The following is a 27,500-nucleotide window of genomic DNA, read 5'->3' as shown; positions in this document are numbered from 1 at the left end:
TAGAGAACAGACTCACTGGTCTTTGTACTGACTGCTCTGGAGAACAGACTCACTGGTCTTTGTATTGACTGCTCTGGAGAACAGACTCACTGGTCTTTGTACTGACTGCTCTGGAGAACAGACTCACTAGTCTTTGTACTGACTGCTCTGGAGAACAGACTCACTGGTCTTTGTACTGACTGCTCTGGAGAACAGACTCACTGGTATTTGTACTGACTTCTCTGGAGAACAGACTCACTGGTCTTTGTACTGACTGCTCTGGAGAACAGACTCACTGGTCTTTGTACCGACTGCTCTGGAGAACAGAGAGCAGAATCTTAATGACCCTTTCATCTACATTCATTCTGTTGTATGGGGAAGAATAGATGAGGATGAATAAATATACAAGTTAATAACTATTAAAATGTTTTGTGCTGCTTCTCGTGTGTGTGTGTGTGTGTGTGTGTGTGTGTGTGTGTGTGTGTGTGTGTGTGTGCGCGTGCGTGCGTGCGTGCATGCGTGCGTGTAGCCTTCCAGCCTGGGGTCCATGGCGCTGACAGAGGGCGCTCTCTGTCAACATGACCTGATCAGAGTGGTGTACAGCGGCCTCCACCCTCAGAGAGAGACCTTCACTGCACAGAACAGGTACCACACACACACACACACACACACACACTGCAGGGCTCCACGTGAACTTTTCCAGAGCTGTGCGCCCTCTGCGCCCCTCAGCTATGATGGACACAGCTCAGCTTGTCTGGAAATCCATTTGTGTGGCGAGGTCAAGGTAGTGTTTATGAAGAGACAAGTGCTCGCTCACTCCGCCTGCTGATATACAGCCGGGCCGTTTACCCCCTGTGCACACACAGGAGTCAGTTATGGCCTGGACTCTCCAGGTCGTGCTCCTGGCTGCTCTCCATCAACACACAGAAACACAGGTCGTGCTCCTGGCTGCTCTCCATCAACACACACAAACACAAGCTAACACGCTAACAGGTAATGTACACCAGATGTGTTATGGCTGCGATGCGGATCCGGCAAAACTGCCGGAGCGACTGTCGTCCATGTTAATTGATGGGTGATACATGCGGTACGGAAAGATTACGCACCTGTTCTATTTTTGTCAGATGACATGAGTCGTACCAGAGCCGTACCGCATCTGTTCCAGAGGCGGTGTACATTAGCCTTAAGAGACTCCAAAACACACATGCACAAAATATACCTTCAACTTGCAGCATTTTGCAGACATCTGCTCCAATTGTCCAATTTCTATGTGTATCTCTTTGTCAGTGTGTCTCTGACTGTGCTGTTCATCGTTGTGTCTCCAGGTTTGAAGTCCTGTGTTTCCTCATGCTCTGCTACAACTCGGCTGTGGTCTACATGCCCCTTTCCTCCTACCAGTCCATCTGCAGAATGAGCTCACGGTGAGGAGCACACGTACATGTCTTCATTTCTTTGTCTTTGTCTTATTTTGTCTTATTTCTTTACTGTTTTAACCCCTTTATGCTATCTGTAGCATCCATATCTATATACCGTAAATTCCGGACTATAAGCCGCGGCTTTTTTCCCGTTTTTTGGCCCCTGCGGCTTATATAACGGTGCGTCTTATCTATGGATTTTTTCAGAAAAAAAAAAAAAAAAAAAAAAAATCTCTCTTTTTTAGCACTCTTTCTAACTATAAATCCACTTCTGTTTTAATTTCCTCTCTTGCCCTCTTTTCACCACACCGCGGACACTGTGTGCACTGTAAAAATAAACAACGGTGGTGTTGTGTTATGTTGTTTTGTTGAAATGTTACGGTAATACGGTAAATGGGAGCTTCCTCAAACAGCCATCTCTTTCCTGACAATCCCCTCTGTGCGTGACCACTTACATATGGTAATTACGGTAAGCAAACGGCCACAAGCCCATCAACTCCCTCCCCCGACTACCAGGAGAAAATCACAAACTTCGGCGAATTCACACAAAGGAAGATCAAGGAATATTCCATCGAACCGGAGCAGATCATAAATATGGATGAAGTGCCTTTGACGTTCGACCTGCCACTCACTCGGACTGTTAACAAGAAGCGCCCTGGAGGATTCTTTCACCAAAAAAAAGCTTTGCTCGTTCTCGACAGCATGAGAACGAGCAGTAGATGATCATGAGGTGGTTTTTCAGACGTGTCGATATAGCAGTTTATCGCAAAAGTGTAATGGAAACACATTTTTCGCATTTGCACGTCATGTGACCCATATTATCCCTTGGAAAAGGAGCGGAAAATAAGTTTGGTAAGTAAGGTTCGATAGCCGTGTCAAAACCTCAGCAGCAAGTGGAAAACTTTGAAGCAACGCTACCTAGCAGAAAGACGAGTGTTGTGCAAAAGCGTAGCCGGGCAAATTAGATAATGTTTAATGGCAGAAATCGGTCCATGGTGACAGCAGGCTGCCTGTGTGCGCGCATTTGGCACAGCGGCGAGATGAGAGGATGAAAAGCACACACTGGTGCGGTGGTGCTGTCTGAAGTGAATACAGTGACTGTGAGTAGGCTAATACATTGCACACGTTTCAGGTGCAATTATAGAACCAAATCAGCCTTTTCCCCCCTCCATCTCTAAATCGGACCAGTTGTAGGCTATTAGGCTACCTTTTTTCCTCTGCCTGTCGCGCTGACTGCATTCACGCAGCCAGCAACATTTTGCGACTCATTTTCTTTTGAATTGATAATCAGGCTCGTTTATATGCATTGTAACTTCATGTTGGGATTTCCATTGACCATTGGTTGGATTTGAGCATGCAGGGGACGGGATATGGGGCAGATCCCCGTGCGTAATCACTGTGGCAGCTGCTGCAACGGGGAATCACTCAAACGCAACTTCAATGGAAACGCCTACAAGTCGCAATTGTACATTGTCGAAGTTGTAGAAATATCGCAATTCTTTTGCGAAAAACTGTAATGGAAACACAGCTATAGATGAAGAGGAGTTCGTTGGTTTTGAGTGACAATGAAGGAGAGAGGAGAGTGGTTGACGAAGCCACCCTGAACCTGTTCGTTTCCGACACTGAAGATGAGGACTTTGGTGGTTTCAGTACGCAGGAAGAAGAGGAAGACGAGCATTAGTGACTTGACTTCTCTGGTTACAGGTTTGCTGCACATATAGCCTATTGTTGTGTGATTTTGTCTGGGGATTAGTGACCTGACTTTTGTTTTGTTTTGTTGAAATGTTAATAAATGGGAGCTTCCCCAAACAGCCATCGCTTTCCCGACATTCCTCTCTGTGCACGAACCCTTTCATATGGTAATTAAACATCAAAACACCCGCGGCTTATAGACCGGTGCGGCTTATAGAAGAAAAAAATAGTCAATTTTGGTCCCGCGGCTTATACACCGGTGCGTCTTATAGTCCGGAATTTACGGTACATGATACATATATCTGTAGCATCTATATCTATATACATGATACATGTCATATATGTAGCATCCATATCTATATACATGATACATGTCATATCTGTAGCATCTATATCTATATAGATGATACATGTCATATCTGTAGCATCTATATACATGATACATGTCATATCTGTAGCATCCATATCTATATACCGTAAATTCCGGACTATAAGCCGCGGCTTTTTCCCCGTTTTTTGGCCCTGCGGCTTATATAACGGTGCGGCTTATCTGGATTTTTTCAGAAAAAAAAAAAAATACAAATAAAATCTCTCTTTTTTAGCACTCTTTCTAACTATAAATCCACTTCTGTTTTAATTTCCTCTCTTGCCCTCTTTTCACCACACCGCGGACACTGTGTGCACTGTAAAAATAAACAAAGGTGGTGTTGTGTTATGTTGTTTTGTTGAAATGTTACGGTAATACGGTAAATGGGAGCTTCCTCAAACAGCCAACAATCCCCTCTGTGCGTGAACCCTTACATATGGTAATTACGGTAAGCAAACGGCCACTCGGTGACCTCCAAAATCGATGGATTTTACAGGTTACACAGCTTCATCAGCACATTTTATGTGCATTGCTTTGCTGCTTGTTTTTTCGATTATTTTTTTGTAAAGCACCTTGAATTGCCTTTGTGTATGAAAGACTTGACATCATTGGCGGAAATCAACCGGTTACTCCTACCGGTTCAAAGTTCATCAGCAGCCCGGAATCACAACAAGACGAGCAGTAGAAGCAACTCTCTCTCACTTACCATGGGGAAGGTACGCAGAAATTCACACGACGCAGCTTTCAAGTTGAAAGCAGTCAATCTCGCATTAAAAGAGGGAAATAGAGCAGCAGCCCGTAACCTGGGCATCGACGAGTCAATGGTGAGGCGTTGGAAGGTGCAGCAGGAGGAACTGTCTCAGTGCAAGAAGACCAAAAAGTCCTTCAGAGGTCATAAAAGCAGATGGCCCGAACTTGAAGATTCCCTTGAAGATTGGGTGTTGACCCAGAGAGCAGACGGCCGAGGCGTTTCCACGGTGCAGATCCGACTGAAGGCCAAAACAGTCGCCACCGAAATGAAAATTGAACATTTCATAGGTGGCCCATCTTGGTGCTTCCGATTCATGAGACGAAAGGGACTGTCCGTCCGGGCGAGAACTACTGAACAACTCCCTCCCGACTACCAGGAGAAAATCACAAACTTCGGCGAATTCACACAAAGGAAGATCACGGAATATTATAGGAGTGTGAAAACATCCACAATCACCAACGGGTTCCAAAAGGCTGGACTGCTGCGGGATGAAGAGGATGACGCCGCCACAGCTGGCGCTGATGAGGATTTTGGTGGTTTCAGTACGCAGGAAGAAGAGGAAGACGAGGATTAGTGACTTGACTTCTCTGGTTACAGCCGTTTGCTGCACATATAGCCTATTGTTGTGTGATTTTGTCTGGGGATTAGTGACCTGACTTTTGTTTTGTTTTGTTGAAATGTTAATAAATGGGAGCTTCCCCAAACAGCCATCTCTTTCCCGACAATCCCCTCTGTGTACGAACCCTTACATATGGTAATTAAACATCAAAACGCCCGCGGCTTATAGTCCGGTGCGGCTTATATATGTAAAAAACAGTCAATTTTGCTGCTGCGGCTTATATACCGGTGCGCCTTATGGTCCGGAATTTACGGTACATGATACATGTCATATCTGTAGCATCTATATCTATATACATGATACATCTGTAGCCAGTGACTAGTGTGCACCCTCTCCTCTTCCACCTCCATGACTGAGTCTCCCCTCTACCCTGTAGCCATTTACTCACCTCAATACTGACCTGTCCTCTAAGCAGGAGGATTTGATAAGTACAATCCATTATAGCGCTGTTGTTAGTGGAAAGTGCCCTATGGTTGGCTAAATTAAATTCTCACTGTTGGATACATGTCCACCTGTCCAAGTCTGTCTGTCCTTGAAATACCCAGAGGCGCTGGACGTAGTAGGAAGGATCGATGTGGAATTCAGAATGTGAGGCTGCAGCCCCCCCCCCCTCCCCAAACCCCCCATGTGTGTGAGCAGACAGCTCAGCCCCCCCCCCCCCAAACCCCCCATGTGTGTGTGAGCAGACAGCTCAGCCCCCCCCCCCCCCCCCCCAAACCCCCCGTGTGTGTGTGAGCAGACAGCTCAGCCCCCCCCCCAAACCCCCATGTGTGTGTGAGCAGACAGCTCAGCCCCCCCCCCCAAACCCCCCATGTGTGTGTGAGCAGACAGCTCCACCCCCCCCCCCCCAAACCCCCCGTGTGTGTGTGAGCAGACAGCTCAGGGTTTGAACAGTTCCCTGCTGTGAGCGAGCAGACAGACGGTGCCTGAAGCAGCTCTGTCTAGACAGGCGGCACACTGTGGCTACGAAGACTGCAGAGCACCACAACCATGCTCACTCTTTCAATTTAGCCTCGTCACCATCTCTGTAGACTCCCCACACCCCCGCCACCTGACCTTTTTATCACCCCCGCCACCTGACCTTTTTATCACCCCCTCCACCTGACCTTTTTATCACCCCCTCCACCTGACCTTTTTATCACCCCTCCACCTGACCTTTTTATCACCCCTCCACCTGACCTTTTTATCACCCCTCCACCTGACCTTTTTATCACCCCTCCACCTGACCTTTTTATCACCCCTCCACCTGACCTTTTTATCACCCCTCCACCTGACCTTTTTATCACCCCCTCCACCTGACCTTTTTATCACCCCTCCACCTGACCTTTTTATCACCCCTCCACCTGACCTTTTTATCACCCCCTCCACCTGACCTTTTTATCACCCCTCCACCTGACCTTTTTATCACCCCTCCACCTGACCTTTTTATCACCCCCTCCACCTGACCTTTTTATCACCCCCGCCACCTGACCTTTTTATCACCCCTCCACCTGACCTTTTTATCACCCCTCCACCTGACCTTTTTATCACCTCCTCCACCTGACCTTTTTATCACCCCTCCACCTGACCTTTTTATCACCCCTCCACCTGACCTTTTTATCACCCCTCCACCTGACCTTTTTATCACCCCCTCCACCTGACCTTTTTATCACCCCCGCCACCTGACCTTTTTATCACCCCTCCACCTGACCTTTTTATCACCCCTCCACCTGACCTTTTTATCACCCCTCCACCTGACCTTTTTATCACCCCCGCCACCTGACCTTTTTATCACCCCTCCACCTGACCTTTTTATCACCCCTCCACCTGACCTTTTTATCACCTCCTCCACCTGACCTTTTTATCACCCCTCCACCTGACCTTTTTATCACGTCCTCCACCTGACCTTTTTATCACCCCTCCACCTGACCTTTTTATCACCTCCTCCACCTGACCTTTTTATCACCTCCTCCACCTGACCTTTTTATCACCCCTCCACCTGACCTTTTTATCACGTCCTCCACCTGACCTTTTTATCACCCCTCCACCTGACCTTTTTATCACCTCCTCCACCTGACCTTTTTATCACCTCCTCCACCTGACCTTTTTATCACCCCTCCACCTGATCTTTTTATCACCCCCTCCACCTGACCTTTTTATCACCCCTCCACCTGACCTTTTTATCACCCCCTCCACCTGACCTTTTTATCACCCTCTCCACCTGACCTTTTTATCACCCCCTCCACCTGACCTTTTTATCACCCCCGCCACCTGACTTTTTTATCACCCCCTCCACCTGACTTTTTATCACCCCCCTCCACCTGACCTTTTTATCACCCCCTCCACCTGACCTTTTTATCACCCCCTCCACCTGACCTTTTTATCACCCCCTCCACCTGACCTTTTTATCACCCCTCCACCTGACCTTTTTATCACCCCCTCCACCTGACCTTTTTATCACCCCTCCATCTGACCTTTTTATCACCCCCTCCACCTGACCTTTTTATCACCCCTCCACCTGACCTTTTTATCACCCCCGCCACCTGACCTTTTTATCACCCCCCTCCACCTGACCTTTTCATCACCCCCTCCACCTGACCTTTTTATCAGTCTATCTATCTATACCAGCGATCCTCAAAGTCCGGACTCCGGTCCGCATCCGGACCCAGACGCCGTCCTATCCGGACCGAGCCCTATAACCTACAAATCACTGAATAGTTACATTTTCACAGAGCATTTCTATTTTAACCGGCACATGCTTTTCTAGCCTTTATGGTACTGGTTTATCTGTCAGGAAGCTCACAGACCAATGCATGCGCTGTAAATCATCACACGTGATGCTACTCAGCCAATCAACAAGCGAATCGATTCTGCCTGCTGCTGCTGCTGCTATCTTTCTGGCCGAGAAGAGCCTGGTGACGCGAGGTTAGCTGCTGCGGGAGAGTTGACACACGGACGGAGGAGAGGCGAGACTCGGAGAAATGCGAGAGAAGTATTTCACATCGCGTGCTCAAAAGAAACGAGTAGCCCGTGAAAACAAAGCTTTAGTTTTAATCCAGAGCAGGCAGACTCATGTTCATTCATTGGTCTCACGAGCAGTTCAAAACCAGTATGTCTCGTGAAGTGTGATGCGATCCTGACCAGCTGTCTATGGAAGTGCCACACATGAGCACACACACACTCAAATCCAGGGCGCACACACATTCACTGCCCAACGGCATGCAAAGTTTGCATTGCGAGCGACCGATAGATAGAAAGACAGACAGACAGGCAGGCAGGCAGGCAGGCACAGACAAACAGAGTGGGAGCTCACTTCTATCAAGAGAAAAGGAGGTTTGTTGGCTGAGAGCCTGACTGATAAAATGTGAAATGGAGTTAAGAAAAGGAAGAAAAGGGGGAACTTATTTTTCTAAAATTAAAGCACTATATTTTAAGATGCAAATTTTTCCAAAGCACTCTGTTGTGTTATTTCTAAATGCAGCCATTATTTTACTTGAAATGAGAAAAGAACATGTATTTATTATTAGTGTAGGCTAGTTATTTATAATTAATCCAGTTAAATATGAAAACTGTAAATAAACATTATTGATGTTTATTTTGATTTAACAGTCAGTCATTGACTACATACAGACATTGTACCATTAGGCTACTGCAATCATTGAAGTAGCCTAAGTTCAATGGCACTGAATCATAACGCAAGCTCAATGTTCCGGACCTTCGCTTGAGGACATTTTCTCTATCTGGACCTCTTAGAATTTTAATTGAGTGCCCCTGATCTATACTATGTACATGTGTGCTCCCCTTTGCTCAGTGTTCACCGTGTTTCCTCTTTGTTTATGTCATCCAGGAAGTGACTAATGTTCCCTGTGTTGTTCCTCCTCTTCAGTCATCTATCGTTTTCCCACATGCGCTTTGTACCGCTAAATGACCGGAACGTGGTCTAATGCCTGCATGTGGGAAAGTCGTTGTGCCGGTATAAGCGCGACCCCGTCGTCGTGGAGATTTCACCAGTTTCGAGCCAGCCAGAAGAGCGGTATGCTCTTAAGGGAGACCAAGTGGGAAACGGGTCCAGTCATTTTCCGCGACAGCGGTCCTTCTCTCATGGGCGAGGTGTAGCCTACACACGTTGCTTAATGTTCCAGCGGGCATAATCTAATCATTCGCGCACATTAAAGCAAACTGGCGAAATGATCTTGTGATAATAAGAGCGGTATGTCAGCTTCATGTGTGGGCGTGCTGATTTCCGAAGGCAAGGCAAGCCCGGACACATCAAACGAAGCCAGTCTGTAAAAAGTGCTTCAACGCGACGCAGGTGAACGGATAAACATCGAACCAGCAACTATTTCTCAGACACGGATCCCAACTTCTTCAAAGTGCATCATCTAATCATTCGCGCACATCAAAGCAAACTACTTCCACATTTCGCTTTGTGCATTTGCTTTCTCTACATACATACAAGCTCCCCCCGCCCCCCAACATACAGGCAATTTTGCTGATAGATTCCCACATGCGCGAGCCGAAGTGTGAAGGGAAATGTCCGATATTGACTTACAGGTAATTTTCCGGTATGCATGTGGGAAAATGGCTTGTGTGTAGTAGGAACTTGCGAAAAACCTCTCCGAACCTTCTGTCTTTGTTTGCTCATAAATTGCCCTTTGTTGTTGAGTTCAGTATGACCGTACTCACCTTGGGTGTGCATGTCTGTGTGTGTTGTATGTATGTGTGTGTGTGTGTGTGTGTGTCTCTGTGTGTGCGTTCCCCCCCAGGTTGTGTGTATGTGGCTTCCCGCGGCAGCAGCAGAAGGTCTGGAGGGAGCCGTGTAACCGTGTGCTGCTGGACCCAGAGTTCATGGTCCAGATGCTGACTGCCGTCTATCACGCCATGTACGTATCTTCAGCTGCCTTCTCTCCCTGTCAGTTTTGCACCCTTGCTGGTGTTCAGCCACCTTGCTGGTGTTCAGCCACCTTGGTGGTGTTAAGCCACCTTGCTGGTGTTCAGCCACCTTGCTGGTGTTCAGCCACCTTGCTGGTGTTAAGCCACCTTGCTGGTGTTCAGCCACCTTGCTGGTGTTAAGCCACCTCGCTGGTGTTAAGCCACCTCGCTGGTGTTCAGCCACCTTGCTGGTGTTCAGCCACCTTGCTGGTGTTCAGCCACCTTGCTGGTGTTCAGCCACCTCGCTGGTGTTCAGCCACCTCGCTGGTGTTAAGCCACCTCGCTGGTGTTAAGCCACCTTGCTGGTGTTCAGCCACCTCGCTGGTGTTCAGCCACCTTGGTGGTGTTAAGCCACCTCGCTGGTGTTAAGCCACCTCGCTGGTGTTCAGCCACCTCGCTGGTGTTCAGCCACCTCGCTGGTGTTCAGCCACATCGCTGGTGTTAAGCCACCTTGCTGGTGTTAAGCCACCTTGCTGGTGTTCAGCCACCTTGCTGGTGTTCAGCCACCTCGCTGGTGTTAAGCCACCTCGCTGGTGTTAAGCCACCTCGCTGGTGTTCAGCCACCTTGCTGGTGTTAAGCCACCTCGCTGGTGTTCAGCCACCTTGCTGGTGTTAAGCCACCTCACTGGTGTTCAGCCACCTCGCTGGTGTTCAGCCACCTTGCTGGTGTTCAGCCACCTCGCTGGTGTTCAGCCACCTCGCTGGTGTTAAGCCACCTTGCTGGTGTTAAGCCACCTTGCTGGTGTTAAGCCACCTTGCTGGTGTTAAGCCACCTCGCTGGTGTTAAGCCACCTCGCTGGTGTTAAGCCACCTTGCTGGTGTTAAGCCACCTTGCTGGTGTTCAGCCACCTTGCTGGTGTTCAGCCACCTTGCTGGTGTTCAGCCACCTTGCGTGCCCGTCCGCATGTCCTCGAGTGCCCACCGCCCGGGTGGGGTCGTCAAAAGGGCCTTTCTGTGTGGAGTTTGCATGTTCTCCCCGTGCCCCCTGGAGGTTTCCTTCATATAGGAACCCCCTTCACCAAAAACATGCAATACCCTGGTCGCTGAAGTGGTGCCTCCTCTGGTCGTTCAGGGTGCCTGTTCGGAGGGAGGGGAACTCGTTGGAATAGCGTGACCAGTTTCAGCTCTCCCCAGATCGGCAGAGGGTGGAGCAGCAACCAGGATAAATAAATTAAAATTTGCAGTAATGGGGGATAAAATAAATCAGGGAAAAGAGATAATAGGAAAATAGGATAATGGGTGATAGAGCACATTTGAGTCATTGAGTCATTTTAACACAATGTTGTTGTTTTTCTTCCGGATTTTCCTCTCATTTTCTCTCCAATTGTACTTTTCCTCCTGCTCTCCCGGTCGTTCCTGCACCCACTCTGCTGATCTGGGGAGAGTTGGAGACTAGCACATGCTTGCTCCGATACATGTGCAGTCGCCATCCGCCTCTTTCCACCTGACAGCGAGGACTTTCTCCGGCAGGACATTGGAGGCGCTAGTGCAGGGACCAGGGCTCATACCCCCACCGGCTCCCCACCCGCAGACACAGCCAATTGTGTCTGTAAGAACGTCTGAACAAACCGCAAGTCCCACGGCCGGGAATTGAACCCGGGTCTCCCGCGGTGGTGCTTTTACAAATAACATAATAATAACACAATAATAACACAATAACAAACAACTTTTGAACTTTTGCCATTTCAGAACATCACTAATGAGGGCAACCTCTATTCTAGTTTGGCCTGATTTACTGCAGAGAACAGCTTAGCCCGTCAAACTACAGAGGACAGAAACTCTCCGTTGTACAGACTGATTCGATCAGCAGTGCATTGTGGGAGCAGGTGATTTCATCCGCTATGAGGACGGTCGTTGCAAAGCAGATTAGGGTTGATGATAGCTCCTCCTCCTCAGTGATGGATCTCCTGATTGGTTCGTCACTGGAACCACCACTGTTAGGTTCCAGTGGACCAAAGAGAGTGAGTATGCACTCTGTCACATTGCCCCCATGAAGGTACACACAGTACGGCAGCACTCAGTAGATTGGAGGAGTCAGCGCTGCTGGAGGAGAGGAGGCACTGTGTGTGTGTGTGTGTGTGGGAGGGAGAGGAACAGCCTTTTAGTCATCCCTACCACAGGTCACCTCAGCATCATTCATTAGCAGCCTGAGGGCTCACATTTACACGTGAAGCCACACGTTAAGCCCCTGGCCTTATTTCATCACTTCCTGTAGGCCCGGGTCTTATTTCATCACTTCCTGTAGGCCCTGGTCTTATTTCATCACTTCCTGTAGGCCCGGGCCTTATTTCATCACTTCCTGTAGGCCCTGGTCTTATTTCATCACTTCCTGTAGGCCCGGGCCTTATTTCATCACTTCCTGTAGGCCCTGGTCTTATTTCATCACTTCCTGTAGGCCCGGGTCTTATTTCATCACTTCCTGTAGGCCCTGGCCTTATTTCATCACTTCCTGTAGGCCCTGGTCTTATTTCATCACTTCCTGTAGGCCCTGGTCTTATTTCATCACTTCCTGTAGGCCCTGGTCTTATTTCATCACTTCCTGTAGGCCCTGGCCTTATTTCATCACTTCCTGTAGGCCCTGGTCTTATTTCATCACTTCCTGTAGGCCCTGGTCTTATTTCATCACTTCCTGTAGGCCCTGTCCTTATTTCATCACTTCCTGTAGGCCCTGGCCTTATGGGCCTTATTTCATCACTTCCTGTAGGCCCTGGACCTTATTTCATCACTTCCTGTAGGCCCTGGCCTTATTTCATCACTTCCTGTAGGCCCTGGTCTTATTTCATCACTTCCTGTAGGCCCGGGCCTTATTTCATCACTTCCTGTAGGCCCTGGTCTTATTTCATCACTTCCTGTAGGCCCTGGTCTTATTTCATCACTTCCTGTAGGCCCTGGTCTTATTTCATCACTTCCTGTAGGCCCTGGTCTCATTTCATCACTTCCTGTAGCCCTGGCCTTATTTCATCACTTCCTGTAGGCCCTGGGTCTTATTTCATCACTTCCTGTAGGCCCTGGTCTTATTTCATCACTTCCTGTAGGCCCTGGGTCTTATTTCATCACTTCCTGTAGGCCCTGGTCTTATTTCATCACTTCCTGTAGGCCCTGGTCTTATTTCATCACTTCCTGTAGGCCCTGGCCTTATTTCATAACTTCCTGTAGCCCTGGCCTTATTTCATCACTTCCTGTAGCCCTGGGTCTTATTTCATCACTTCCTGTAGGCCCTGGTCTTATTTCATCACTTCCTGTAGGCCCTGGTCTTATTTCATCACTTCCTGTAGGCCCTGGTCTTATTTCATCACTTCCTGTAGGCCCTTGTCTTATTTCATCACTTCCTGTAGCCCTGGCCTTATTTCATCACTTCCTGTAGGCCCTGGGTCTTATTTCATCACTTCCTGTAGGCCCTGGTCTTATTTCATCACTTCCTGTAGGCCCTGGTCTTATTTCATCACTTCCTGTAGCCCTGGTCTTATTTCATCACTTCCTGTAGGCCCTGGTCTTATTTCATCACTTCCTGTAGGCCCTGGTCTTATTTCATCACTTCCTGTAGGCCCTGGCCTTATTTCATCACTTCCTGTAGGCCCTGGCCTTATTTCATCACTTCCTGTAGGCCCTGGTCTTATGGGCCTTATTTCATCACTTCCTGTAGGCCCTGGTCTTATTTCATCACTTCCTGTAGGCCCTGGCCTTATTTCATCACTTCCTGTAGGCCCTGGTCTTATGGGCATTATTTCATCACTTCCTGTAGGCCCTGGTCTTATTTCATCACTTCCTGTAGGCCCTGGCCTTATTTCATCACTTCCTGTAGCCCTGGGTCTTATTTCATCACTTCCTGTAGGCCCTGGGTCTTATTTCATCACTTCCTGTAGGCCCTGGTCTTATTTCATCACTTCCTGTAGGCCCTGGTCTTATTTCATCACTTCCTGTAGCCCTGGCCTTATTTCATCACTTCCTGTAGGCCCTGGTCTTATTTCATCACTTCCTGTAGGCCCTGGTCTTACTGGTCTTATTTCATCACTTCCTGTAGGCCCTGGTCTTATTTCATCACTTCCTGTAGCCCTGGCCTTATTTCATCACTTCCTGTAGGCCCTGGGTCTTATTTCATCACTTCCTGTAGGCCCTGGTCTTATTTCATCACTTCCTGTAGGCCCTGGTCTTATTTCATCACTTCCTGTAGCCCTGGTCTTATTTCATCACTTCCTGTAGGCCCTGGTCTTATTTCATCACTTCCTGTAGGCCCTGGTCTTATTTCATCACTTCCTGTAGGCCCTGGTCTTATTTCATCACTTCCTGTAGCCCTGGCCTTATTTCATCACTTCCTGTAGGCCCTGGGTCTTATTTCATCACTTCCTGTAGGCCCTGGTCTTATTTCATCACTTCCTGTAGGCCCTGGTCTTATTTCATCACTTCCTGTAGCCCTGGTCTTATTTCATCACTTCCTGTAGGCCCTGGTCTTATTTCATCACTTCCTGTAGGCCCTGGTCTTATTTCATCACTTCCTGTAGCCCTGGGTCTTATTTCATCACTTCCTGTAGGCCCTGGCCTTATTTCATCACTTCCTGTAGGCCCTGGCCTTATTTCATCACTTCCTGTAGGCCCTGGTCTTATTTCATCACTTCCTGTAGGCCCTGGCCTTATTTCATCACTTCCTGTAGGCCCTGGTCTTATGGGCCTTATTTCATCACTTCCTGTAGGCCCTGGTCTTATTTCATCACTTCCTGTAGGCCCTGGCCTTATTTCATCACTTCCTGTAGGCCCTGGGTCTTATTTCATCACTTCCTGTAGGCCCTGGTCTTATTTCATCACTTCCTGTAGCCCTGGCCTTATTTCATCACTTCCTGTAGGCCCTGGTCTTATTTCATCACTTCCTGTAGGCCCTGGTCTTATTTCATCACTTCCTGTAGGCCCTGGTCTTATTTCATCACTTCCTGTAGGCCCTGGGTCTTATTTCATCACTTCCTGTAGGCCCTGGGTCTTATTTCATCACTTCCTGTAGGCCCTGGGTCTTATTTCATCACTTCCTGTAGGCCCTGGGTCTTATTTCATCACTTCCTGTAGGCCCTGGGTCTTATTTCATCACTTCCTGTAGGCCCTGGCCTTATTTCATCACTTCCTGTAGGCCCTGGTCTTATTTCATCACTTCCTGTAGGCCCTGGTCTTATTTCATCACTTCCTGTAGGCCCTGGTCTTATTTCATCACTTCCTGTAGGCCCTGGCCTTATTTCATCACTTCCTGTAGGCCCTGGTCTTATTTCATCACTTCCTGTAGGCCCTGGTCTTATTTCATCACTTCCTGTAGGCCCTGGTCTTATTTCATCACTTCCTGTAGGCCCTGGCCTTATTTCATCACTTCCTGTAGGCCCTGGTCTTATTTCATCACTTCCTGTAGGCCCTGGTCTTATTTCATCACTTCCTGTAGGCCCTGTCCTTATTTCATCACTTCCTGTAGGCCCTGGCCTTATGGGCCTTATTTCATCACTTCCTGTAGGCCCTGGACCTTATTTCATCACTTCCTGTAGGCCCTGGCCTTATTTCATCACTTCCTGTAGGCCCTGGTCTTATTTCATCACTTCCTGTAGGCCCGGGCCTTATTTCATCACTTCCTGTAGGCCCTGGTCTTATTTCATCACTTCCTGTAGGCCCTGGTCTTATTTCATCACTTCCTGTAGGCCCTGGTCTTATTTCATCACTTCCTGTAGGCCCTGGTCTCATTTCATCACTTCCTGTAGCCCTGGCCTTATTTCATCACTTCCTGTAGGCCCTGGGTCTTATTTCATCACTTCCTGTAGGCCCTGGTCTTATTTCATCACTTCCTGTAGGCCCTGGGTCTTATTTCATCACTTCCTGTAGGCCCTGGTCTTATTTCATCACTTCCTGTAGGCCCTGGTCTTATTTCATCACTTCCTGTAGGCCCTGGCCTTATTTCATAACTTCCTGTAGCCCTGGCCTTATTTCATCACTTCCTGTAGCCCTGGGTCTTATTTCATCACTTCCTGTAGGCCCTGGTCTTATTTCATCACTTCCTGTAGGCCCTGGTCTTATTTCATCACTTCCTGTAGGCCCTGGTCTTATTTCATCACTTCCTGTAGGCCCTTGTCTTATTTCATCACTTCCTGTAGCCCTGGCCTTATTTCATCACTTCCTGTAGGCCCTGGGTCTTATTTCATCACTTCCTGTAGGCCCTGGTCTTATTTCATCACTTCCTGTAGGCCCTGGTCTTATTTCATCACTTCCTGTAGCCCTGGTCTTATTTCATCACTTCCTGTAGGCCCTCGTCTTATTTCATCACTTCCTGTAGGCCCTGGCCTTATTTCATCACTTCCTGTAGGCCCTGGCCTTATTTCATCACTTCCTGTAGGCCCTGGCCTTATTTCATCACTTCCTGTAGGCCCTGGTCTTATGGGCCTTATTTCATCACTTCCTGTAGGCCCTGGTCTTATTTCATCACTTCCTGTAGGCCCTGGCCTTATTTCATCACTTCCTGTAGGCCCTGGTCTTATGGGCCTTATTTCATCACTTCCTGTAGGCCCTGGTCTTATTTCATCACTTCCTGTAGGCCCTGGCCTTATTTCATCACTTCCTGTAGCCCTGGGTCTTATTTCATCACTTCCTGTAGGCCCTGGGTCTTATTTCATCACTTCCTGTAGGCCCTGGTCTTATTTCATCACTTCCTGTAGGCCCTGGTCTTATTTCATCACTTCCTGTAGCCCTGGCCTTATTTCATCACTTCCTGTAGGCCCTGGTCTTATTTCATCACTTCCTGTAGGCCCTGGTCTTACTGGTCTTATTTCATCACTTCCTGTAGGCCCTGGTCTTATTTCATCACTTCCTGTAGCCCTGGCCTTATTTCATCACTTCCTGTAGGCCCTGGGTCTTATTTCATCACTTCCTGTAGGCCCTGGTCTTATTTCATCACTTCCTGTAGCCCTGGTCTTATTTCATCACTTCCTGTAGGCCCTGGTCTTATTTCATCACTTCCTGTAGGCCCTGGTCTTATTTCATCACTTCCTGTAGGCCCTGGTCTTATTTCATCACTTCCTGTAGCCCTGGCCTTATTTCATCACTTCCTGTAGGCCCTGGGTCTTATTTCATCACTTCCTGTAGGCCCTGGTCTTATTTCATCACTTCCTGTAGGCCCTGGTCTTATTTCATCACTTCCTGTAGCCCTGGTCTTATTTCATCACTTCCTGTAGGCCCTGGTCTTATTTCATCACTTCCTGTAGGCCCTGGTCTTATTTCATCACTTCCTGTAGCCCTGGGTCTTATTTCATCACTTCCTGTAGGCCCTGGCCTTATTTCATCACTTCCTGTAGGCCCTGGTCTTATTTCATCACTTCCTGTAGGCCCTGGCCTTATTTCATCACTTCCTGTAGGCCCTGGTCTTATGGGCCTTATTTCATCACTTCCTGTAGGCCCTGGTCTTATTTCATCACTTCCTGTAGGCCCTGGCCTTATTTCATCACTTCCTGTAGGCCCTGGGTCTTATTTCATCACTTCCTGTAGGCCCTGGTCTTATTTCATCACTTCCTGTAGCCCTGGCCTTATTTCATCACTTCCTGTAGGCCCTGGTCTTATTTCATCACTTCCTGTAGGCCCTGGTCTTATTTCATCACTTCCTGTAGGCCCTGGTCTTATTTCATCACTTCCTGTAGGCCCTGGCCTCTTATTTCATCACTTCCTGTAGGCCCTGGGTCTTATTTCATCACTTCCTGTAGGCCCTGGGTCTTATTTCATCACTTCCTGTAGGCCCTGGGTCTTATTTCATCACTTCCTGTAGGCCCTGGGTCTTATTTCATCACTTCCTGTAGGCCCTGGTCTTATTTCATCACTTCCTGTAGGCCCTGGTCTTATGGGCCTTATTTCATCACTTCCTGTAGGCCCTGGTCTTATGGGCCTTATTTGATCACTTCCTGTAGGCCCTGGTCTTATGGGCCTTATTTTATCACTTCCTGTAGGCCCTGGCCTTATTTCATCACTTCCTGTAGCCCTGGCCTTATTTCATCACTTCCTGTAGCCCTGGGTCTTATTTCATCACTTCCTGTAGGCCCTGGGTCTTATTTCATCACTTCCTGTAGGCCCTGGGTCTTATTTCATCACTTCCTGTAGGCCCTGGTCTTATTTCATCACTTCCTGTAGGCCCTGGTCTTATGGGCCTTATTTCATCACTTCCTGTAGGCCCTGGTCTTATGGGCCTTATTTTATCACTTCCTGTAGGCCCTGGTCTTATGGGCCTTATTTTATCACTTCCTGTAGGCCCTGGCCTTATTTCATCACTTCCTGTAGCCCTGGCCTTATTTCATCACTTCCTGTAGCCCTGGGTCTTATTTCATCACTTCCTGTAGGCCCTGGGTCTTATTTCATCACTTCCTGTAGGCCCTGGTCTTATTTCATCACTTCCTGTAGGCCCTGGCCTTATTTCATCACTTCCTGTAGGCCCTGTAGGCCCTGGCCTTATTTCATCACTTCCTGTAGGCCCTGTAGGCCCTGGCCTTATTTCATCACTGTAATAATAGTCCAGGTGATGTGACTCAGGCATCAAGGCACCTCGTCAGACAGACACTGCTATTTACTCCAGCTCACAATGTGACCTCGTGATGTATGTATGTATGTATGTATGTGTATGTGTGTGTGTGTGTGTGTGTGTGTGTGTGATGTGTTGTAGATACAATGGAGAGTGGGAGATGGGGCGCGAAGCACTGGAGGACGTCCTGTACAGAGCCCAGCTGGAACTCTACTCCCAGCCCCTCCTGGTAAGAACTTTACTCCCAGCCCCTCCTGGTAAGAACTTTACTCCCAGCCCCTCTGGTAAGAACTTTACTCCCAGCCCCTCCTGGTAAGAACTTTACTCCCAGCCCCTCCTGGTAAGAACTTTACTCCCAGCCCCTGCTGGTAAGACCAACAGCATTGTGCATTTAGGTCCACCTCTTCTCACCAGTCGATCTGAAAGTGCACATGCACCATGGACATTGAGCAGTGGCATAGGCAGGGACTGATGAAGACGATTGTCCAAAATCTAAGTTGTTTCTGGGTATTTTTGTGTGTAAGTCTGCGTGGGATACTGGTGCACACACCTCCCCGGAAGTCTGTTATCCATGTACCGGTATATTCTACCTTTTCACATCACAACGATTTCTCAAAACGCACTGAGTGACTAAAACTCTAGCTGACTAACATGGACAGGTCACGCTGATTTCAATGGTGGAATCAGTTTCCTGCTCACTGCGAAAAGTGTTTTTCCGGGTTAATAAGCTAATCAATTGTAGCATCCGCAATTTTGTCAAGCTATACATAATTAGCCAGAACAAGACCGGAGGTAGGAAGGTTTTGCCTTCAAAATAAAAGCATAACTATCACACACTCTTGATCGTCTGACAAATGTTCATGCAGAAAATGTAATATTTTTTACATTTAAAGATGTGTCAAGTCAAGTCAAGTCAATTTTAATTATATAGCACATTTCATACATAAAGCAATTCAAAGTGCTTCACAAGACATTACAGACATAAGAGAATAAAAGAAGATAAAAAGACAATAAAAAGCAAAAAGCAGTAAGATGCTACACGTTTGGTCAATACAGGAAAATAATAGGATAAATAGACATTTCAGCAGTTAAAAGCAGTGCTAAACAGAAACGTTTTTAGACCGTTTTTAAAAATCGGAAGTGTTGAGGAAAATCTGAGGGCCTCAGGCAGGTTGTTCCAGCTAACAGCAGCACAGTGTGTAAAGGCGGCCCTGCCCTGGTTTGAGTGGATCCTTGGGACAGCTATTAGGCCAGACCCAGCTGACCTGAGAGGTCTAGTTGGTTCATAGCGAGGGAGGAGATCTGCTAAGTATTGTGGGCCTAGGCCGTTGAGTGATTTGTAAGCTAAAAGAAGGATTTTAAATTTAATTCTGTAACCTACAGGGAGCCAGTGTAAAGATTTAAGAACAGGGGTAATATGATTAGCCCTCCCAGTCCTAGTTAGGACCCTAGCAGCAGCATTTTGAATGAGCTGGAGTTGTCAAAGTTCTTTATTTGACAAACCTGAGAAAAGGCTGTTACAGTAGTCTAATCTACTGTAAATAAAGGCATGAATTAGTTTTTCCAAGTCCTGACTGGACATGAAGCCCCTAATCCGAGCAATATTTTTTAGATGATAAAAAGCAGATTTTCTGACCGACTTAATGTGTGAGCTGAAATTAAGATCGGAGTCGATAGTAACTCCAAGGTTTTTTACTTGGTCCTTTGGCTTAAAGGAAAGAACCTCGAGGCAGGCTGCAATTTGAAGTTGTCGTTCTTTCGGACCAAAAACGATCACCTCAGTTTTGTCTTTATTTAGCTGGAGGAAGTTTTTACACATCCAGTCGTTAATTTGATCAATGCACTGACAGAGTGAGTCAATGGGAGCATGATCGCCTGATGAAAGAGTTATGTACAGTTGTGTATCATCTGCATAGTTATGGTAGGCTATATGATTTCTTTGCATAATTAGAGCTAAAGGGAGCATGTATAAGTTAAATAGAACAGGCCCCATGATGGATCCCTGAGGGACCCCACATATCATTTGAGTTATGTCGGAGGTGTAATTGCCAATGGATACCAAGTATTTTCTGTCCTGGAGATACGTCTTAAACCACTGGAGGGCCGTACCAGAGAGCCCCACCCAGTTTTCTAACCTGTCTAATAGAATTGAGTGATCGACGGTGTCGAACGCAACGCTGAGGTCCAATAATACTAGAATTGAGTTTTTTCCGGCATCTGAGTTTATTCTAATGTCGTTGAGAACCTTTGTGAGTGCGGTCTCAGTACTGTGATGGGGACGGAAACCTGATTGGAATTTATCTAGTAGATTATTTGTGGATAGAAATCTGTTTAGTTGAAGATAAACAGCCTTTTCAATGATTTTGCTTATGAATGGGAGATTTGATATTGGTCTATAGTTATTAAGTAATGAGGAGTCAAGACTACGCTTTTTAAGTAAGGGTTTGATTACTGCAGTTTTGAGAGATTCAGGAAAAGTGCCGGTCAAGAGGGAGCAGTTAACTATTTGTACAAGGTCAAATGAAAGGCAGTTATAGATGCTTTTAAAAAAGCTAGTTGGGAGGGTGTCCAGGCAACACGTGGATGACTTAAGGCCATGCACAATTTCATCCAAAGTTTTTGGATCAATTGCGCTAAAGTGAGACAGACTTATTGAGTTAGTTAGGATCGGGGGGGGGGTGGTGGACTCGCATCATTTTTCAGTGAGGAGCCACTGATGGCTTGTCTGATCTTGATGATTTTGTCATTAAAAAAGGCAGCAAACTCATTACATTTATCAGTGGAAAGGAATTCAGGTGGTACACATAGCGGGGGGTTAATCAGTCTATCAACAGTGGCAAAAAGGGTACGGGCATTGTTTACATTTTTGTTAATGATGTCAGAGAAGTATGATTGTCTCGATTTTTTTAGCTCAAGGTTGTAGGAGTGAAGGCTATCTTTGTAAATAGTGTGGTGGACATGCAGGTTCGATTTGCGCCATTTACGCTCAGCTTTCCTGCAGTTTTTCTTCATATTCCTGACAGAGGCAGCATTCCTCCACGGTGCTTTAAGCTTGCCAGATAACATTTTTGTTCTAACAGGCGCCACACTATCAATAACATTCAGGACAGTTGCATTGAAGATAACAAGAATGTCATTGACAGAGGTAGGAGGAGTAGAAGAGGAGGAGGTTGTTAAAGGAGAGAAGAAATTTTCCATGAACAGAGAACTGGAGCTAGGAGTAATGTTACGTCTTTTGATGGTTTGTGATCTGGGAATGGTTACAGGGGAGATCTCCATTACAAAGAAGATACAGAGGTGGTCGGACAGGGCAACATCGATTTTGGAGATAGATGAACATATAAAACCCCTCGAGATGACTAAGTCCAGGGTATGGCCTCTGTTGTGAGTAGGGCCAGAGACATGCTGGGACAGTTCAAATGTCTCTAGTAAATTGATCAGTTCTTTAGCATAATTGTCATTAGCATTGTCAATGTGAAAATTGAAATCTCCAGAAATAGAAATGCAGTTATATTTTATGGAAATTAATGACAATAGTTCAGCAAACTCGTCAAAAAAGCTACTTGAGTACTTTGGTGGTCGATAAATAATAAGTATTAAGACAGTGGAGGAGCTCTTCAGGGTGACAGCGAGATATTCAAAGGAAGAAAAGTCTCCAAATGTTACCTGCCTACATTGGAATCTATCAGAGAAAATAATCGCTACACCGCCCCCCCTCTTGTCAGGCCTGGGAGTGTCAATAAAACTAAAGTTCGGTGGGGCTGATTCAGAAAGAACAGCCATATTGGTGTCCTGATCCAGCCAGGTCTCTGTCAGAAGCATTATGTCCAGATTGTAGTCTGTAATCAAGTCACTGACGAGCAAGGATTTGTTTGACAGTGACCTCACATTGAGGAGAGCAGCCTTGATATGTTTGGGGCCAGAGTCCAGCTTATTGATGTTGAGAGGGAAGGCTGGTAGATGGGGCTCTGTGCTGACGACCAGACATTCTGGCTGGCCCGTGGCAGGCAGCCCACCTGGCCACAAGGGGGGGATAGTGATGTTCTATCACTATCCCCCCCCCACTATGTGTGCTTTGACGTTTCAAAAAAACAATCTTTCAATGTGCCTTTGTTTATGTGGGCTTGTATAGAGTGATGTGTCAGTGTATGCACATATAATTAAGACAATGAGTTGTATGGTAATATACATCTTTGTTTATCAGCTGGGGAATGCCATGAAGAACTCTCTGCCAGACAGCGCTCCCGATGAGCCGCGGGGGCGCAAGGTGCTCCAGGTGGAGGTGACGCCCACCGTCAGACGCATCTCCATCTCGGCCATCACCACCGCCTCCATACGGCGCCACCGCTGGAAGAGAGAGGGTAAGACAGCGCCCCGCAGTGTCACAGAGGAGCGTACGGGAGAGTGTCCCATCATGGCTGCAACACAGAATGGACAGCGAAGCGATCCTCAGTGTTTGAGAGAGAGATTGACGATTCAGTTGATAAGACATAAGATTCAATACAGTACATTTATTTTGCCCCAGTATTCCCCATTAAGTTGAGCAGGTTGGACTAGAAACTTAACCAAACAGTTTTAACTGATGATTTAAGTGATATATATTTATTAGCTAACTGAGCTTTTACTGATTTTTTTTTCTCCTTTAAAGGATAATTTCACTCAAAAATGAAAATTCACTCATCTAATCACCCTGATGCCAGTGGAAAGTCGATGAAGTTTTTTTTAGTCCACAAAACAGTCCAGGAGCTTCCCAGGGAAATAGTGCTGCAGTATTCTCCTTAACAACTGAAGGGAATGGTGGTGGTGAACGATGATGATGATGATACCCCAACCTCTTCCTCACTGTATCCAGGTAGCTCCGAGCCGCGTCTCAAATGTTTGCACGAGCTCAAACGTTTGCCCGTTTGCTCTTCATCTGGATCTCAACTCCTCCGTTGAATCCCTCCATGCAGTCCAGGTGTGTAGCGATTAGCGAACACTTTTCACAAGAGGATTACGTCCAAAAATGCAGGAAAGGAAACCAGAAATATTTCTAGCGGTGCATGTAGGCACCTTGGAGCTCGTGCACCCACTTCAGACGGGGTGGACACGGACACGGCTTGGGCTTACCTGGATATACAGCCAGGATTTATGCTAAAAGGTTGGAGGTAAATTACATCTTTTAAAGTCAACTTGGCATGTCGGGGCTTTTGAAGACTTGGATTACACGTGAGGAGCAGTATGGAGCCTTTTTATTTGTATTTATTTATTACATTTTGAAATTGGGTCACCATTCAGCATTCACTTCAGTTGTTTAGGCGAATACTGCAATGCTGTTTCCCTGGGAAGCTCCAGGATTTGTGGACTAAAAAACTTCACTCGACCTTCCACTGGCATGGAGCATGATACGAGTGAATTTTCATTTTTGGGTGAACTTATCCTTTAAGGCCACAAATGTGGGCTATTTGGTAAGAGACATCTGGTGGTGTTTGTGGAATCCACTCACATCAAGAGCACTGTCCAGTGTCCAAATGGTGTTTCATGTCAAAGATGTAATTGTGGTCATGTCACCTCTCTTTGTGTCATGTCACCTCTCTTTGTGTCACTCACGGCTCTTTCTTTGCTTGTCTTGGCTGTTCTCTTGAATGTATGCTGTGCTGTCTATCACTAGTTACAGTCGCTTCAGAAGGAATTCTGCAGTTGCCCAGTTTGAGAGAAACTCAGGACAGATGATGCCTCTAGCTGCTACTGTACTCACTGCTCAATTTTACCCAGTAAATGGATGATGAAAGGGACAGTTCACCCACTTTTGTTTGTTTGTTTGTTTGTTTGTTTGTTAGTAGTTCCCTTTTCATGCATTTTGTTATCTAGGTATCAGTTGATAGACAACTGACCTGTGTTAAGTCTTTTGCAGTTTGACTTACATGAGAGTCCAACAAAAAACAGTTTTCAGATTTGAGTGCACTATCCCTTTAAGAGTTTCATCTAGCGACTGCTTCAGACTCCGAAAACACTGGGCTACAGTGTCCCGAATCGGTTGAGGCTTGCTGCCACTAAAGGAGCACATTTCCCCGTCTGTGTCGTTGACCCCCAGATTGTTTTGACTACTCAAGCGATGCAGAGTTCAGCCTCGCCGTCAGTCCTCCTAGCCACACCCACCATCAGCACACTCCCTGGGAGCCGGCGGCCAAAGAGAAGAGAGGAGGGCGGGCTCACAGCCACCACAGCAGCAGCGGCAGCATCGTTCCCCCCATCACACTCGAGGGTAGGGGACAGGGGAGGACGTCCCGTATGGGGACAGGGGAGGAAGTCAGAGCAGGGAGGGTCTCAGGAGGAGGTGCCCTTCACCCTGTATCCTCCCACCCCTCCTCCTCCTCCCCCTCCTCCCCAACTCGGTGGGCTAACTGGACGCTTATGCCATTCTCGTTCCGGCTGCCTCTTCGCTTCCCCAGAGTATACTAACTCCTCCAGTCTATAAGACCCTTACTCAACAACCCCCCCTAGTGCCAGATCACCGCTATTGTCCTCTCCTCAAAGAGTGGAAGAGTACTATTCTGGGTTTGAAGGAAGTGTGTGCCGTTTTGCATGCGCCAGTCATCATCATCATGTCATGTCCTCGCTTTCTCCTTGCCATGTAACTTTAGAGTTGCTCCCCTTGTCACTCACTGAGCATGCTTACTGCAGAGCATGCTGCTCAGAGCATGCTGCTCAGAGCATGCTGCCCAGAGCATGCTGCTCAGAGCCTGCTGCCCAGAACATGCTGCTCAGAGCATGCTGCTCAGAGCATGCTGCTCAGAGCATGCTGCCCAGAACATGCTGCTCAGAGCCTGCTGTTCAGAGCCTGCTGCTCAGAGCATGCTGCTCAGAGCATGCTGCTCAGAGCATGCTGCTCAGAGCCTGCTGCTCAGAGCCTGCTGCTCAGAGCCTGCTGCCCAGAGCATGCTGCCCAGAGCATGCTGCTCAGAGCCTGCTGCTCAGAGTCTGCTGCTCAGAGCATGCTGCTCAGAGCCTGCTGCTCAGAGCATGCTGCTCAGAGTCTGCTGCTCAGAGCATGCTGCTCAGAGCCTGCTGCTCAGAGCCTGCTGCTCAGAGCATGCCACTTGACCTTTGACTCTGTCTTTCTCCTGGCAGCTGATGCTTTGAGATAGCAGTGGTGGTCACTTCTTCATGTCGGATAATTGGTTTCATGGATTTATTTTTTCTGCAGTCTTAATAGGAAAAATATATCAATTTTACAAAAGTGGCTCAGAGGACCGGACTGCTTGGCATTTGTCTACTGCCCCTGGTGGTGTTTGACAGCGCCACAATACGTTTTGGGTCAATCCGGACAGCAATGCCCATCTGCTGGTGCTGTTGAACAGAGAGAGGCTGTCCTTGTTGTTTCTCAGTCCAGCAGCTAGCTTAGCTTGTACGCTAATGTTTCTGCTAGGTGACATGTTTGTCCTCTGTGAGCTCAGTGAGTGAGAAACAGCCCCTTCCTCGTGCCTCAAAGCATGTGCATGCAAAGCTCAACATCATGACACATTTCAAATGAACACATTACTTTCATGTTGCTCAACAGTTTAGATTGAAATATAGTTGAGCAAATCCAATGGTGCAAAAGCTATTTTACTGTGAGTATCAATAATATGCTTATTGGTCATTACAGTCAGATGCTTTGACATGACTGAAGATCAGCTTGTCATCGTTTGTCCGCCTGCCATCCCACCCTCTGCCCATGCTCTTTCTCTGTGCAGAAATCATATTTCTCTGCTTAGTTTCATTAGAACAGAACTCTGCCATCCAGTTACAAGAGAACTGTGGTGCTTTTGATTTCCTGTATGACTGTGTGCACAACTACTGTACTGGTCTTTCCATTTTGGAAATGTTACTAACTGCCCATAAATAAAACTGTAGTCTGGGGCTGCATTGTTATGGCTGCAACTTATGGGAACTTAATTGTCACCCTGTTCAACTTGTGTGTAAAGTTTCAGGTCTTTCTTTGGGATTGGCTAGCAGACAGGCCCGTCTGGCTAGCAGACGGGCCCGTCTGGCTAGCAGACAGGCCCGTCTGGCCTGCTGGTCTGTCACTTCTAACTGGAGTGCTAGTATTGATCTTATGAGGTCTCAGTGCTCTCCCCAGGTTGGCAGGCTCCTCGGGGCCAGCCAAGCGAGCGGCCGCTGAGCCAGCGCCACCTGCAGGAGAAAGGAGGAATGATGCGGGAGAGCATGCGTCTTCTTGTCGTGTCTTGTGCATGTCAGCTCAGGCCTTTTCCTCTTTGTCTTTGTTTCTCTGGTGCTCTAACCGCCTGCAGAGCCCCCACATCCCATTTAGTTTGGCCCAACACTGCATGATGAAGACAGGGTTGAGACACTGCATGATGAAGACAGGGTTGAGACACTGCATGATGAAGACAGGGTTGAGACACTGCATGATGAAGACAGGGTTGAGACACAGCATGATGAAGACAGGGTTGAGACACTGCATGATGAAGACAGGGTTGAGACACAGCATGATGAAGACAGGGTTGAGACACAGCATGATGAAGACAGGGTTGAGACACTGCATGATGAAGACAGGGTTGAGACACTGCATGATGAAGACAGGGTTGAGACACTGCATGATGAAGACAGGGTTGAGACACTGCATGATGAAGACAGGGTTGAGACACTGCATGATGAAGACAGGGTTGAGACACAGCATGATGAAGACAGGGTTGAGACACAGCATGATGAAGACAGGGTTGAGACACTGCATGATGAAGACAGGGTTGAGACACTGCATGATGAAGACAGGGTTGAGACATAACAGTCTCGTCTCTTTAGCAGGCTTTTCCTCCTTGCATAAATTCAATATTCAATAATTTCATAATTTCTTTTTTTTTCTAACTCAGTTTTTATAATGGTTTTCCCTTTTAGCTTTCAAACAATGGACCCATAGATGGATTATAAACTTTTATGTTTAGATCTATTTATGTCAGTCTGTCTTGTGCCTGAATTTTACTAAAGAGTCACCAGATATTGCTAATCATTGATATATTGAATATATATATATTGCCAACCACAGTCTTCTCTCTGTTATTATCAACCAGGCTAAAGATTGTCTTTTGGTCATGATCAATGTGTTCCAGACAAATTAAGCAAGAAATCTTTAATAGTCAATCCAAAAGATGTCAGATTATAAAAAGCACTAGTCTATATTGGATTGTAGTCGTGTTGGTACATAATGAGTGAAAAGAGCTAATAACAGATGTGATGTGTTATGAGCGTTAGCGTTAGCACTGAGCAGCTAG

At 47.1% G+C, this 27,500-nt stretch overlaps 1 protein-coding gene across 1 annotated transcript in view; it reads left to right on the top strand.

Annotated features, from left to right (window-relative positions):
* The window catches only part of LOC310781088 (hyccin 2-like), a gene marked incomplete at both ends in the record, with an annotated part of 73,818 nt that overhangs the window by 44,713 nt on the left and 1,605 nt on the right, over window positions 1-27,500 (top strand). Inside the window, 6 exons of the mRNA XM_083641628.1 lie at window positions 509-624; window positions 1,305-1,400; window positions 9,569-9,685; window positions 18,391-18,478; window positions 22,454-22,610; window positions 24,323-24,493. Coding sequence (XP_083497754.1) covers window positions 509-624; window positions 1,305-1,400; window positions 9,569-9,685; window positions 18,391-18,478; window positions 22,454-22,610; window positions 24,323-24,493 — 745 coding nt within the window. The remainder of the gene's footprint in view (window positions 1-508; window positions 625-1,304; window positions 1,401-9,568; window positions 9,686-18,390; window positions 18,479-22,453; window positions 22,611-24,322; window positions 24,494-27,500) is intronic.

This window comes from Poromitra crassiceps (assembly GCF_964638095.1).
Source record: "Poromitra crassiceps genome assembly, chromosome: 8".
In the NCBI taxonomy this organism is placed as follows: Eukaryota; Metazoa; Chordata; class Actinopteri; order Beryciformes; family Melamphaidae; genus Poromitra; species Poromitra crassiceps.
This window is presented reverse-complemented; position numbering and strand designations above follow the sequence as displayed.